Source organism: Leucopleurus acutus (assembly GCF_964270905.1).
Source record: "Leucopleurus acutus genome assembly, chromosome: 2".
Lineage (NCBI taxonomy): Eukaryota > Metazoa > Chordata > Mammalia > Artiodactyla > Delphinidae > Leucopleurus > Leucopleurus acutus.
The window spans coordinates 61,223,157-61,236,130 of NC_139143.1; the positions used below are offsets into that span (position 1 = coordinate 61,223,157).

The following is a 12,974-nucleotide window of genomic DNA, read 5'->3' on the forward strand; positions in this document are numbered from 1 at the left end:
TTTCTCTCATTTTCCTCATCCATGAAATGGAGATAATAATGATACCGAATTTATAGGGTCTGAGGGAGGATTAAATTAATTCACACATGTAAAATAATGAAAACAGTGCTTAGCACTCAATAAGCACTCAATATTATTATTCACTTGTTAATATTATCATTTTAATATATATAGGCCCTATCTCTCCAACTGTATCATAAAGTCCTTGAGAGCAAGTAGTCCTGTCATACACTAACTTTGTGCTCAATAAAGATCTGTTGAATAAATAAATTAGTAAGTGAGAGAATAGATTAAAAAACAAATTGAGCTAGGTACTTCCTGTTTCCGGGCCACCTGTTGTCCTCTTTTTTAGACTGGCAAAATTAACTTTCTCTAGGAACAGTCTCTCCTTCCCCTCCCACAAGGAATAATGTGAACAGATGGATACACAAAACAAAATTTCTAGGGGGACAATGAGAAAGAGACAATGCATACAAACCAGAAGAAGCAAACAAATAGAATAGATAATTTCTGAAAGTTTAGAAATAATCAAGTTGCAACTACACCCAATTCTTCTAGGAGACTAGTTCCTGGTCAATATTTATCAAGTATAGATATATTTGGTGGGCTGAGGAAGGGAAAGTTGAGGTGGAAGATAAGGGTAACCACCCTTTCTAGTTATTTTCGAGTGAATTTCAAACATCGTAGCCATCTTCCAAATCAATAGGATTTAAAGATTACCATGTTTACCTGTGCCTACTTCCAAATAGAAAAATTCACTTCACAGTTTGTAAGACTAAAACTTGCCCTGTGTTTGTTGACTCATTCATTCATCCTCTTATCAAACATTTATTGGATGAGTTTTATTTGCTATCAATGCACTAGGTGCTATGGGTATAGCAATGAAAAAAGTACAGCCCCTGACCTCAAGCAGCGCAGAGGGGGAGCTAGCCTAGGAAAGAAATAGTGTGGCAGTAGGGCCATATCTGTCTAACATCAGTCCCCAGCACAGTGCCTGGCACACAGTAGGAGCTGAAAGAATATCTGTTGAATGAATAAAAAGTAAGATGGGACTTGCAGTACGTTGACCTAAGTGTTTTGATAAGGCTGAGTATAAGGTGTTAGGAGAATTCACTGGAGAACAAACCTATATCAGTGAGACCAAGGAAGGTTTTCTAGAAGAGATATCATATTAACTAAAAACCAGGGAGTGACAAGAAGTAAGTTCAGTGAATGTGGGTTTGGGGAGTAGTTTCTTGTTAGGAGAAAAAGTGCAAAGGGCTCAGGTCAGAAGCCAGGGAAAGAGTGGTGTATCTGTGTCACTGCTAGTAGTTTGGCATTGCTAGAATGTAACTAAGAGTGTGTGTGTGTGTGTGTGTGTGGTTTTGAATGTGTGTGTGTGGTGTGCATATGTGTGCATGTTTAAGTATGTATGTGTGTATGTAGGTGCACGCACATGTGCACACGTGTATGGATGGGGGTGTGAGTGTGCATCCACCCTAGAGGGCAGTGATGAGCCTGAGGACATAAGTAGGGTACCATATGGCATACTAAAGAAGTGGACCTTTATCCTGAGCTCACATGGGGGTCATTCAAGAGTTTTAGGCCAGAAAGTGACTTGAGCCGCTTGGTATTTGAGAAAGCTTAAAAAAAAAAGTTCAGTCAATTAGCTGAAGAATGAATTGGCCTCTCAGGTGAGAGATGTCCAGGATTAGTGTAGTGGCTGTGGGGATGAATAGGACAGGTCCCAATGAGATTATAGAGGTAAAACAAATAAGACTTGGTGAGTGATTCCTGGTATTATATGTGATGTTGAGGAAGGTAGGGGTGAGGGGTACTGAAGTGGGACAAGAACCCCCAGGATTCTGGCCTGTGTGGAAAGAGCTCTTTGCTGAGATCAAGGAAACGGGAGAAATGAGACAGGTGGAAGGGTTCAGCTGAGACATGCTGGGACCCTTTGCTCCTTGCTGCTTCTTCCATAAAAATTAGAGACAGCTTTGCACTGTGGATAAGAGCATGGACTCTAGGGACGGAGCCCTCAGGTTCAAATGCTGATGCAGCACGAGCAGCTGTGTGTCATTGGGCAACGTCCTATTCCTCTCTGTGCTCCAACTTCTCCATCCGCTTCCTTGAGTTGTTCTGAGGAGCTCATGAGTTAACATTTTCAAAGTGACCATAGTCATATGTGGTTCAGAGAAAGAACTATGTAAGTATTTGTCCAATAAAAATCCTTTCAATAATTTCTTGAAACAACTGGGCATGCTTTCCATTTCTGCTACCTCATCTTGCTTTATTATCCTGTGTGTTTATGCTGTCTTCTACTTTAGATTACTAGTGCTTTATTACAAGACCTTGAGACTTGGATCTCTCCTACCTTAAAAAAGTCTCTCTAAACCTGGGTCTACTTCTGACTCCTATTCCTTCCCCTCATAGCCACTTTCATTGCAGAGTGTGCTAGACCCTGCTCTAGGTCTTCACAGCCTCCCATCTCATTCATACCTCCATTTGCTGTGATGTGGAGTCCTCTCCCAGCCCCCAACTCCAGGGTGAAACTGGTCTCTCTAAAGCCTCTGAGGATTTCCTAACTGCTTCATCCAATGAGCCCACTTCAGACCTGATGGCTTAGTGGGTGCTCCTATGCCATCTGACACTTTATCTCCATCCTTCTCTCTTTTCCCCAATTCTGCTGCCTCCCAGGCCTCCTTCAGTCTCTCTGGTTTCTGGCTCTCCTTCTCTAGCCTCGAGGAATTCTCAGGCTCGCTGACACAGGACTGGCCCTCCTAGAGGCCGAGATGTTATGGTACAGTTACAGGTCAGCTCCCACTGGGCAGTGAGCACCTTCCAGGTACAGCCCCTGCCTTGCTCATTCTTGATTCCCCAACACGTGACGTAATGCCTGATACTTCACCTAATAGGAACTCAATAAATGTTGGATGAATGAATAAATGAATGGATGAATGAACAAATAGAAACCCAAAAAGGTGTTTCTTTGCTAACCTGCCCAAAACGTACCGCAATTACCTGTATGAAAGTTAGCAAATGCTGAGTCACTGCTTGAACGATGATTCACTAACTGATTGATTAAGTTTTAAGCTCTGTGACTTCCCACTCTGATCAGCAACTGGACTTCTAATCCAGAATTGAGCCGCAATTACTGGTCTTGATATCCCAGTTGGTTGCCATGGCAATGCTTCCACTTCAAAATGCTCTGAAATTTTGGGTTCCAGTGACCGTATTGTATATCTGGGCAGAACAACTTTTCTCTACGACTCACTTCTGACTCATAAAGAGAATTGGGATGCTTTTGTTTGCCCACTGGGCTTTATTTCCTGGATGTTCTCTTTTTAAAAAAAATCCAAAGAGTAGGATTATTTTAAGGCAGTTAATGAAAACGAGAAGGAGTGGATGCTATTAGTTTTTTGGACACAAACTTAACATAGAGATAGGCTTTCTAGAAGGTGCTAGGGTCATGGGGTGTATGATGTGAGCAGGAAGGGGTCTGATGAGCCCCCAGGGTAACCTAATCCCATGTACTGGAGCCCAGAAGCATGGAATTTATGCACTTGTTTATGGCAGCAGACACCGAAGCTAAGGGATGTTCAGGGTATTCACGCTCAAAATCCAAGCTAACGTGCTGCCTTCCTCTCCTGTTTATTTTGCCTCCTCAAGGCATGGACTAGGATGGGAAGAAGAAGGAGCAGGCCTGCTGGAACACACGTCCTGAATGACTCAGATGGGCTGCCAGCCCCAGAGGAACAATGAAGTAGAGCACAAAGGAGGGAGCAGAAGGTGAAGAAAGACAAAGCATTGCCAGTGATGGGCGAATGGGTGAATGTATTTGGGCCGCCAAAGGTGATTCCTACTTTCCAGCTTCACCCCTATTACTCTTAAATATTTCCAGCCTGACAACCTGTGCTCCACCCAAGAACTGCACCGAGAGTGCCCGTAGGTTTCCATCATCCCTGAGGACTGAGAGAACACACAGCCGACAGAGAATGAGGAGATAGCGGCCAATGGTGGCATGTGGATCAGCCGGGACCCCTCAGCGCTGCACTGTCTCCCTGAGGTTGCGAACGCAAAGAAGGGAGACAGTAACTGAAGCTGGGGATCAGGACAGGAAGCGCAATAAGCGGTGTCAGGCCCTGAAGCTGCCATGTGATAAGGAGGATGATCACACAGTCACACTCGGAGGAAACACTTCTGTGCTGCCACCTGGAAGTGAGTCTCCTTCCCCAACCTGCACCCCGAGACACCTGAATGACTCCAGAATCCCAGATCTCATCCTTGTGAGTCAGGCACCAGGTCCTGAACAGAGTGGGCCACAGGGAGATGGCAGTGCTTAAGCACCCAGAGCTGGAATCCAGGGAGAAGTTCAGGACATTATAGGGGAGCCATATGGCCTTTATTTTCCCTTCTCCCCTCTGGTTCTCTTCTTTTTTTCTTCCTGAAGGAGCTGATGCATCAGAATCCGATGCACTGTGACTTTTGAGGGGTCGAGTGTTCCCCACGTGCGTGTCATTTGGGGCTCATGCACGTGGAAAGTCATAGAAAGTAATGCAGTTCTGGCCAAAGGAGAACTCCCGCCATACAGAGTCAGGTTCAGGGACGAATGGGCCATCTTAGGATGCCCTTGAATAGCTGGAGCACGGAGCTTGATGATAGCTCCCATCTCAACCAGTAAGGCCTCCCTCTGATTGCAGAGGCCTCAGCACAGAGGTCCATGCGTCTACTCATTGTACAAGACAACATCACATTTCTCAAGGACTACCCAGGTGCTACCAGATGCAAGCAATGGCCAAGCCCTAGTCTTCAATGAGGCCACAGAAGTCTTTTTAATTTTAGTGGGTCAAAATATAAAACCAAACCCTCATGCATTCCTGGGAATTGCAAAATGTTCAACATAGTTACCATATGCAATTCCACTCCTAGATGCCTACTCAGCAGAAATAAAAACATAAATCCCCTTGTGTATGGTATTCATAGCAGCACTATTCATATAGCCAAAAAGTGGAAGCCACCACAATGTCCATCAACTGGAGAAGAGATTTTTTTAAAAAGTGACATGTCTAAGGAATACTACTCAGCAATGAAAAGGAATGAAGCTCTGATGCATGCTAAAACGTGATGAACCTCAAGTGAAAGAAACCAAATTCAAAAGACCACATATTATGTGAAATGTCCAGAGTAGCCAAATCTATAGAGACAGAACATAGATTAGTGGTTATCTCTGGTTATTGTGGATATGGGAAGGAGGAGAGGGAAATGGGGAGTGACCACTAATGGGTAAGGTGTTTCTTTTGGGTAGAATGAAAATGTTCTAAAATTAGATTGTGGTAACAGTTGCACAACTCTGCAAATATTCTAAAAAACATTAATTGTACAGTTTAAACAGGTGAACTTTATGGTATAAAAGTTTTATCTCAATATGCCATTTATAAAGAAAGAAAATATAGTTGACCCTTGAACAACACAAGGGTTGGGGCACCAACCCTCCATGCAGTCAAAAATCCATGTATAACTTATAATAAGTCCTCCGTATTCCCAGTTCCTCCATATCCAGGTTCCACATCCTCAGATTCAACCAACCACGGACCAGGTAGTACTGTAGTATTTACTATTGGAAAAAATTCCACATACAAGTAGACCTGCACAGTTCAAACTCATGTTGTTCAACGGTCAACTGTAAATAAACAGAAACTCCATCTGGAATGCTCATACAGAAAGCATCAGGACTTGTTTTCTGCAGGAAATTTCTGGGAAGTTTTGTTTTTACTTGAATAAAAGGTGTTTCCCTACCACTGATACTGTCAGTCTCTCTGTAGGTATTACCCTGGACAGGGTAGGACTAGGAAGCAAAGAAAAAGAGGGCTATGGAAGAAGCATGGCATGCAGGAAGAGTCCTGAATACCAGGTGCTGGCAAACTATGGCCCACAGGCAAAATTGGGACTGCCACCTGTCTTTGAAAATAAAGTTTTACTAAAACACAGCCATGCTCATTCATTTACATATTGTCTAAGGCTGCTTGCATGCTCTAACGACAGAACAGTTGTAACAGAGACTATGTGGCCTGCAAAGCCTAAATTTTTTACTACTGTGCCTTCACAGAGAAAGCCTGCCTACCCTGCTCTAGATTCACGAGTCTACTTAAGTCTTAAGTCTTGCTGCTTAAATCACGGTCCACATACTAGCAGCAGCAGCACCTAGGAGCCTGTTAGAAACGTTCCCCCAGACCTACTGAAACGGGATCTGCATTTGTGTTAGTTAGCTGTGTTAGTGCAAGAAGCAGATGCCAACATGGGGTTCAACATACAAGGATTCTGTTAGGAGAGACAACTAGGAGAGAAAACAGGGAGGGGGCCTGAAAGGACTGGGAGAGCCATCAGTTCATGGTACAGGTCTGACCTGAAGGAAGGAAAGAGAGAAGATGGAGTGGAAGAGAGAAGATGGAGTGGAAGCATTGTAAACTGCTATACAGTCTAAAGAATGATCTGCAAGGCCACCACGAGTCCTCAAGGCAGAGACAACTATCAGAGGAGATCTGAATCTCTCAGGAACTGGTTTTCCTTATCCCTGCCACACCAAGGCATGTGGCCTCAGTGGAAATGCAGTGACAGATTCAGAGCACAGCACCTCTGTCCTTGGGCAAGGAAATGCCCCAGAGTTGGCATTCTCATTGCATCCGCTGCCAGGTGTATTCCCATAGCAGCAAGGACATTTTGAGAAAAATACCAGGTGATCTCTACGCATATTTAAGTTTGAGAAGTAATGCTCTAGAGCAGGATTTGGCAAAGTCTACAAAGGGCCTCACAGTAAATATTTTAGGCTTTGCAGGCCATACATTCTCTGTTGCAACTACTCAACTCTGCCATTCAAAGTGGGAGCAGCCACAGAGAACACACAATCAAATGGGGGTGGCTGGGTTCTAATAAAACTTTATTTACAAAAACAGGCTTCAGCTTTGGACACACATAGCACACACAGCCTTCCTTTTAAATTCTCTTTATATCTATGTGGATACTTCTGTGTGTGAATCTGTGAAGCTCCACACCCCACATCAACAAAACTCCTCACCCTGAGGACGCCACCCCCTTACTGGGAGAAGGGGTTGTTACATCGTCCTGTGAAATCTCATTTCTCAGGTGTCATTCAAAACAAAAAAGCTATCAATACGCCTTAAACAAGGTCAGCAGATGCTAGCTACCAGGAAATCCAGAGAGCTCTGGAAGTTATGTGAACTGCATGACATGGACATATTTCTGGAAAGTGAGCATAGATTCCATCATATTCTCAGAAGAGTGTATGATCCCAGAAAAAGCCTTGGACCATTGTCCAATGTATTAAATAGTATTGCCCACGCTAAAAATAAAATGATTTTTTAAAAAAACAGAGTCCTTTCAAGCCACTGATTCTACAGTGTTCTCAATCATCTTGAGACCATCTTGCCAAAAACCCTATCTACGTCATTCCTATTTTACAGATTAGAACACTAAATTCCTAAGAAATTAATATCCTAACTGAGGAAGGACTGCAGGTTGGTGGGTTAACACCAAAGATGCATTGGTTAACACACTGCTCTTAGCAATGATCACCTCCCGCTGTTAATACCACTTCGTAAATAAATTCCACGGTCAAGCCTGTGTTGGGCACTTTACATACATGATTCAATTAAACATTGTAACAACTCTGCAAGACATTGTCTCATTTCTCAATCTGAGGACACCAAAGCTCAGAAAAGTTTAATGGATTGCCACAGGTGGCAGCACTGATTAAGTGTCAGATGGGGTCTGATTCCAGGTCTGTCTGACTCCCAAATTCTGCCCTGGAATGTCCTCTGAAACTTGGATCCTCAGAAAAGGAAAACTCATCTTCCAGTCAGGGACAGTTTCTTAGACATCTTTGTATTCCCCACAGAGCCTTGCCCTGCTTTGCATGGCAAGGCACTCAATAAATATTTGTTGAGTGAAGAAACGTGGGCTCGGGCTCCAGTTCTGCCATGGACTTACTAACTCAGTCTCCTGCTCTTGGAGCTGCAGGTGGTTACTCAGCTGGGCAACTTCAGGGAACATTTGAAATCAATTAGGGGTGAGGAGGAACCTATTAAAAGGTCCTCTTCTGTGTATGTTGGGGTTGAAGGAGAGGAAAGGAAGTTGAGAAGGAGAGAAACAGGATGGTTTCAGGGTTGGGTGCTGGAGCTTAAAGATTTCACACGAGGATGGAACAGAATTTGGCTTAAGTCCACTGCTGAGTTCCAACAGCCTCTCCAGATGGGATCCTGACCTCCGGCTACTCCTTGGTGGCCACAAGTCCCTGAATTGCCACGCCCCCGAGTAGTTACTTTGATGGAGGCCCTTACGCTGGAGCAGCCACACACAGTCTTTTCCTAGGCCCTCTTGCCTCACGTCAGAACTACAGGAGATTGGCAACTTCAGAAGGTCTAACTTGCAGGGGGCCCAGCACCATCACTCCCCCTCCAGGGACCAGAATCTTACCCGTGAAAGCCTGTGAGGCCTGCACTGCCCTTGGCTCCAAATGAAAGTATTCCAACAATCCATCCAGAATCCAACTTCCTATTTTGGAAGCACGTGGGAGTTAGGGGTGGGGGGAGGGAGGTAACTCTAGTTGATTTTGTTTTCTTTACCAGATTTTACAAGTGCCAGTTAGTCACAACCCAAAGAATGCCACTTTAGCCCTTTCACATAGGCCCTGCGGAAAGACTTGTATGAAGCTGACCCTAGGGGATGCCTACCAACAATGCTCTGGGAGGGGATGATTAATTACCTCCCAGAGGCCGGGGGGGAAAGGACAGCCCTCCGAGAAACCAGACACATTCCCCACTGCGTGGCTTCCAAGGCACCGCCTACTCTCCTGTGCACGAAGCAACGCTGCCACCTAGTGCCCTGTGTGGGAAGTATTCCCTGAGGTCTCCCATCTCAGGGGGGTTCCTCTACAAGGGCTGGTGCAGCTGAATCACTTAAGATATCTGTCAAGGAGAAAATGCCCCAGGTTTGGTAGATGGAGGACCGGGAAACTGGGTCTATGTTAAGTAGGTAGAATCTGAGGTTTGAGAGCTGTTGGAAGAGAGTATGGGAGTCAAGTTTTGCAGCATCTTGGGTTATCCTCAGTGGAGCAGCAGAACTTCCATGGTTGAATTGTATTTAGCTCTCAGGAACACAATTCAGTTGTTGTCATTCTGCACAGCTGAAGGCCAACCAGCCCAGGAGCGGGCAGTGACCAAATAAAAGGACCAGTGCTAGGGTCGGAGAGGGAATTTGGGCTGATCTGTTGGTAGGAGTGAGTAAGTTAGTGAATCGGAGACCTTTATTCCGGGAGGAGGGCGGTGGGGGTGGGGACTAGCCTCGGCCCTTCATGGTTCTCAGCCCTGGGGCCCCCAGAGGAAGTGTACGGAGCTGAGCACAATGAGTAGACAAGGATGCCTATGTCCTTGGGAACCCGGTTGCTAGAATCCTAAAGAATGAAAGCCTTGTTCCCAGCCCCCATCTCTCCCAGACTTTTACCCTAAATCTCTCCTGAATATTTTCTGATGTGCACAAATCTGAACAGAGATACAGGGTGGGAGGTGGAGAGGAGACAGACCTGCGTATTTCCTGCCCTTCCACCTTCCTGGTGTGGACCTATAGGGGAAATACCAGCACACCTCCAGGAACACTTTGATTTGAAGAGAAAGAAACCTCCGAAGCTAGACTGTCTGCGAAAGAGTTCCTGCCTAATTTTACACGCTTAGGGAGGTTATGAGGATTCAGATGGGCACTTTGGAGAAGGATCTGAGTGTGCGCTGTGGCAGGGTGGAGGTGGGCACAGGAGGGAGATGTACGGGCTTGGGGGGCGGGGGGGGCGAGGGAGGAGGTGCATCAAGGAAGGCTGTAATTGGAATCAAATCCTGACCCTGTTCTCCCCGCTGCAGAGCATGAGACAGAAGGACATGAAAGGGATGGAAAGATCCACTGTCCAGAATCTGTTCCCTCAGGTTTGGGGTTTTAACAACTCAAAGCACTGGTCTCTTAGAGCCTCCCTCCTATATTCCTGCTGCATCCTTCTCTGATTCTTCTGAGCCAGGGAACTGATCCCAGGTCCCTATGCCGCTACTGCCAGAGGAGGGGTAAGCAGAGTGGTAGGCCCCGGTCTAGACTGCAAGCACACAGTTTCCCTGGCAGATGGGTACTAGGAAGTGAGATTAGGCAGCAAGAAGATGTCATCTGGGAAAAACTGTGAAGCTGCCAACTCTGATCAGATAATCATCTCATTATTTCTTCCATTTGGCCCCAGAATAAGGATTTCCTTCTACTCTTTCTCTGCCCCCACCTATCTTACAGCCCAGCCCCTTCTCTACCCCCTCCCTTCACCCTCTCCCACCCCAAAATAAAATCACGCAAAACCACAAGACTCTAGAGCGCTCAGTGTCTGGGAATCCCAGCTTCCAAAAGAGAAATCACAGCCAAAGAGGGGGAGACAGCGTGTCCGGAAGGGATGTTCCAGCAACACCCCATTGCAAGAGGCTCCCTCCTTCCAGATTTCTTTCTCTAGTCTGAAACTTATTTGCAGGCATCCAGTAACCTGAGAAGTTTTTAATACGGGGAGCTAGCTGTCAAGCCTTTGAGGGGTTCTGGAGTTCCATTCCCAGTCTGCCTCTGGCATACCTCTCATTCCTTCTGTTACCCCCTCGATGTCACAGGACTGGCAAACATCAAACGGTGTTGCAGACAATCCAGATTAATAAGATTTCAATGGTTCTACTAGGTGCCTAGCCTTGTGTGAGGTTCTGTCACGGGGCGGGGGGGCTCCAGAGGGATAATGGGAAACTGAATGATGAAGTATCACATCTAACCCCCAACCACCCCTTGCCTGAAACCAATCCCCCCACCATCGAAGTAAGGCAAAGGAGGCATTCCTAACCCCACTCTTTTCTTTGTCTTTCTGGGTGACTTCCCATGAAAGCCAAGATCTGGGTATAGAGTAAAATAAATGTGGGTAGTGTTCCCAAACACTGCCCCTGATTAACACCATAGAGTTATACAAGGTGCATTTTAGGTCCCTTTTACAACGGCCAGGGCAAGAAGCCAGGGTCCTGGCTTGTGAGTGCCCACCTTTTCCAGCAGACCTTGCTCTTCCTAGGCTGGACTCACTCATGATTTTTAGGACAAAGCAAAGGGGACTCAAGGACCTGGACAAGGTAGTAGCTTTCTGCTACATCCCAGGGCTGCTCAGAGAAAAGGAAACCAACCAGGACCCATTGGCTGTGTACCTGGCAGCCTTGTTCTCTTGCCGCCTAGCCCAGCCCAGGCTTGACTCGCTGCCCAGGTCTTTACACTTTCATGTAGTTTCAAAGTTGCCTGGGTATCTCATACTGGACTATGAGAAATGGAGTGTGACACCTCTTCCCCACTGACAAAGAACCAGAGATCTTCCCCTTTAAAGAGGGATAAGAGAGTGAGCTGGAGGTCTCCTAAGTGCCAGCACAATGTATAGAACCACATGAGATCAATACAAGGGACAAATGCTCTTGTGGTTACAGAGTCATTAAGGTAGATCATGTCTGGAATCCTGCTGCGCAGATGAATAAAGGCCCTTCCCCCTCTCTGCTCAGCCAGCCCTCCCTGGCCCTCCTGCTCTGTCCCTTTCCCCTCCTTGCCCCCAAAGTCTAACCTCAACAAAAAAGGAAGCCAACCCTACCCCCGCGGACTACGGAAAGCCCAGGAGTGGGTTATTACCTGCAATGATGGCTGGGCTGTTCTGTCCTCCCTCCGGTTTCACCCAGGCTTCCACTGTGAACGCCTCCCGGGGAATGTCAGCCAGCACTTCTGGACGCAGCAACAGCTGCTCCCGCCTCCCAGAGAAGTACAAAACAGGCAATCCTCCTTGGGGGCTAAAGGTCTCTGCTTCCCAGTCGGGGTCCCCTCCACCATTCTGGATGCCGCCCTCCGAAGAGCTGGTTCTGACCCCATGCATAAGGGGATGCTTAGACCAAGGTTGGAAGTGCCGGGGAACAACACTGGGGTCTCCCTGCACACCTCCTGCCTGCCCTTTCGCCACCTGGCGCCGCCGCCTAGTCTTGGTCCGGCCCTTCCTTTGGGTCTCTGGTCCGGGTTCCTTCTGGCGTGGGAAGGTGGTGATCTTGGCGGCAGCCAAGGCTCCGTGCTCTTGAGTCCCAGCCTCACCTAGAGGCTCCTTGGATCCTTGATTGCCAAGATAAGTGTCATCATCTCCCAGTAGCTCCGACTGCCCAATAGGACCATCCCCTACCCACAGGGCAGCTGGCCGCTCAGCCTCACTTGTCACTCCTGCACTTCCAGTCAGGTCTGGGGGAACAGATCTCACAGCCATTCCCTCGGCGTCTGGCTTACTGCGCCCTGCATGGTACGTTCCTTGATCCCCCGCAGGGTAGGGCCTCAGGTAGTTCCCAGGTCTGCTGGGGTAGACCCCAAAGAGGTGATGCTGAGGGGCAGCTCTGGGTCTTCTAACCTTGGCCCCCAGCCAACAGCGTTCTCCTTCCAACAGCACCTGATTCAGGTGTCCTCTTTGAGCCAAGGATCTCTTGCGTGTCCAGCCCAGCTCAGAGCTGACAGTACTGAGCGCCCACCCAGCCAGAATCACCAGGCTTATTCTCAGAATCTTTAAGCACATCATACCTCCGCTGGCTCTTTATACAGAACCAGAAGTCAACTTCTGGGTACCACACCAGGGTGATGGAGAGAAGAGAAAGAGACAGCTGGCAGTAGATTCACAGTCACCGGGCAAAGTGTTTTGTTCACGGACCAAACTTTTTCAAGCAGCCCCAAAAGAGAACCTCTTCTGGCTACCTGCGCTGGGTGCTGGGCCAGCGTGGCCTCTGTACCTCACCCACCGTATGTGTTTCCCTCACCCTTCTCCCTTGACCTCTCTCTCCTCGCTCTAGTTTAGTCCTTGCAGAATGAAGTTCGTTTCTCTGGGTTCCTATGAATTTCTTCCAGAGAGCTCAGGTTTCTCTCTTTTTCTTTCT

The 12,974-nt window shown here is 47.1% G+C and overlaps 1 protein-coding gene across 1 annotated transcript in view; it reads right to left on the minus strand.

Moving 5' to 3' along the window:
* Positions 1 to 12,622, minus strand: part of PAPPA2 (pappalysin 2) — a gene marked incomplete at both ends in the record, with an annotated part of 281,829 nt that extends 269,207 nt beyond the window's left edge. The window contains one exon of the mRNA XM_082865530.1: positions 11,707 to 12,622. Within this exon, the coding sequence (XP_082721656.1) occupies positions 11,707 to 12,622 (916 nt within the window). The remainder of the gene's footprint in view (positions 1 to 11,706) is intronic.
* Between the last annotated feature and the right edge of the window lie 352 nt (positions 12,623 to 12,974).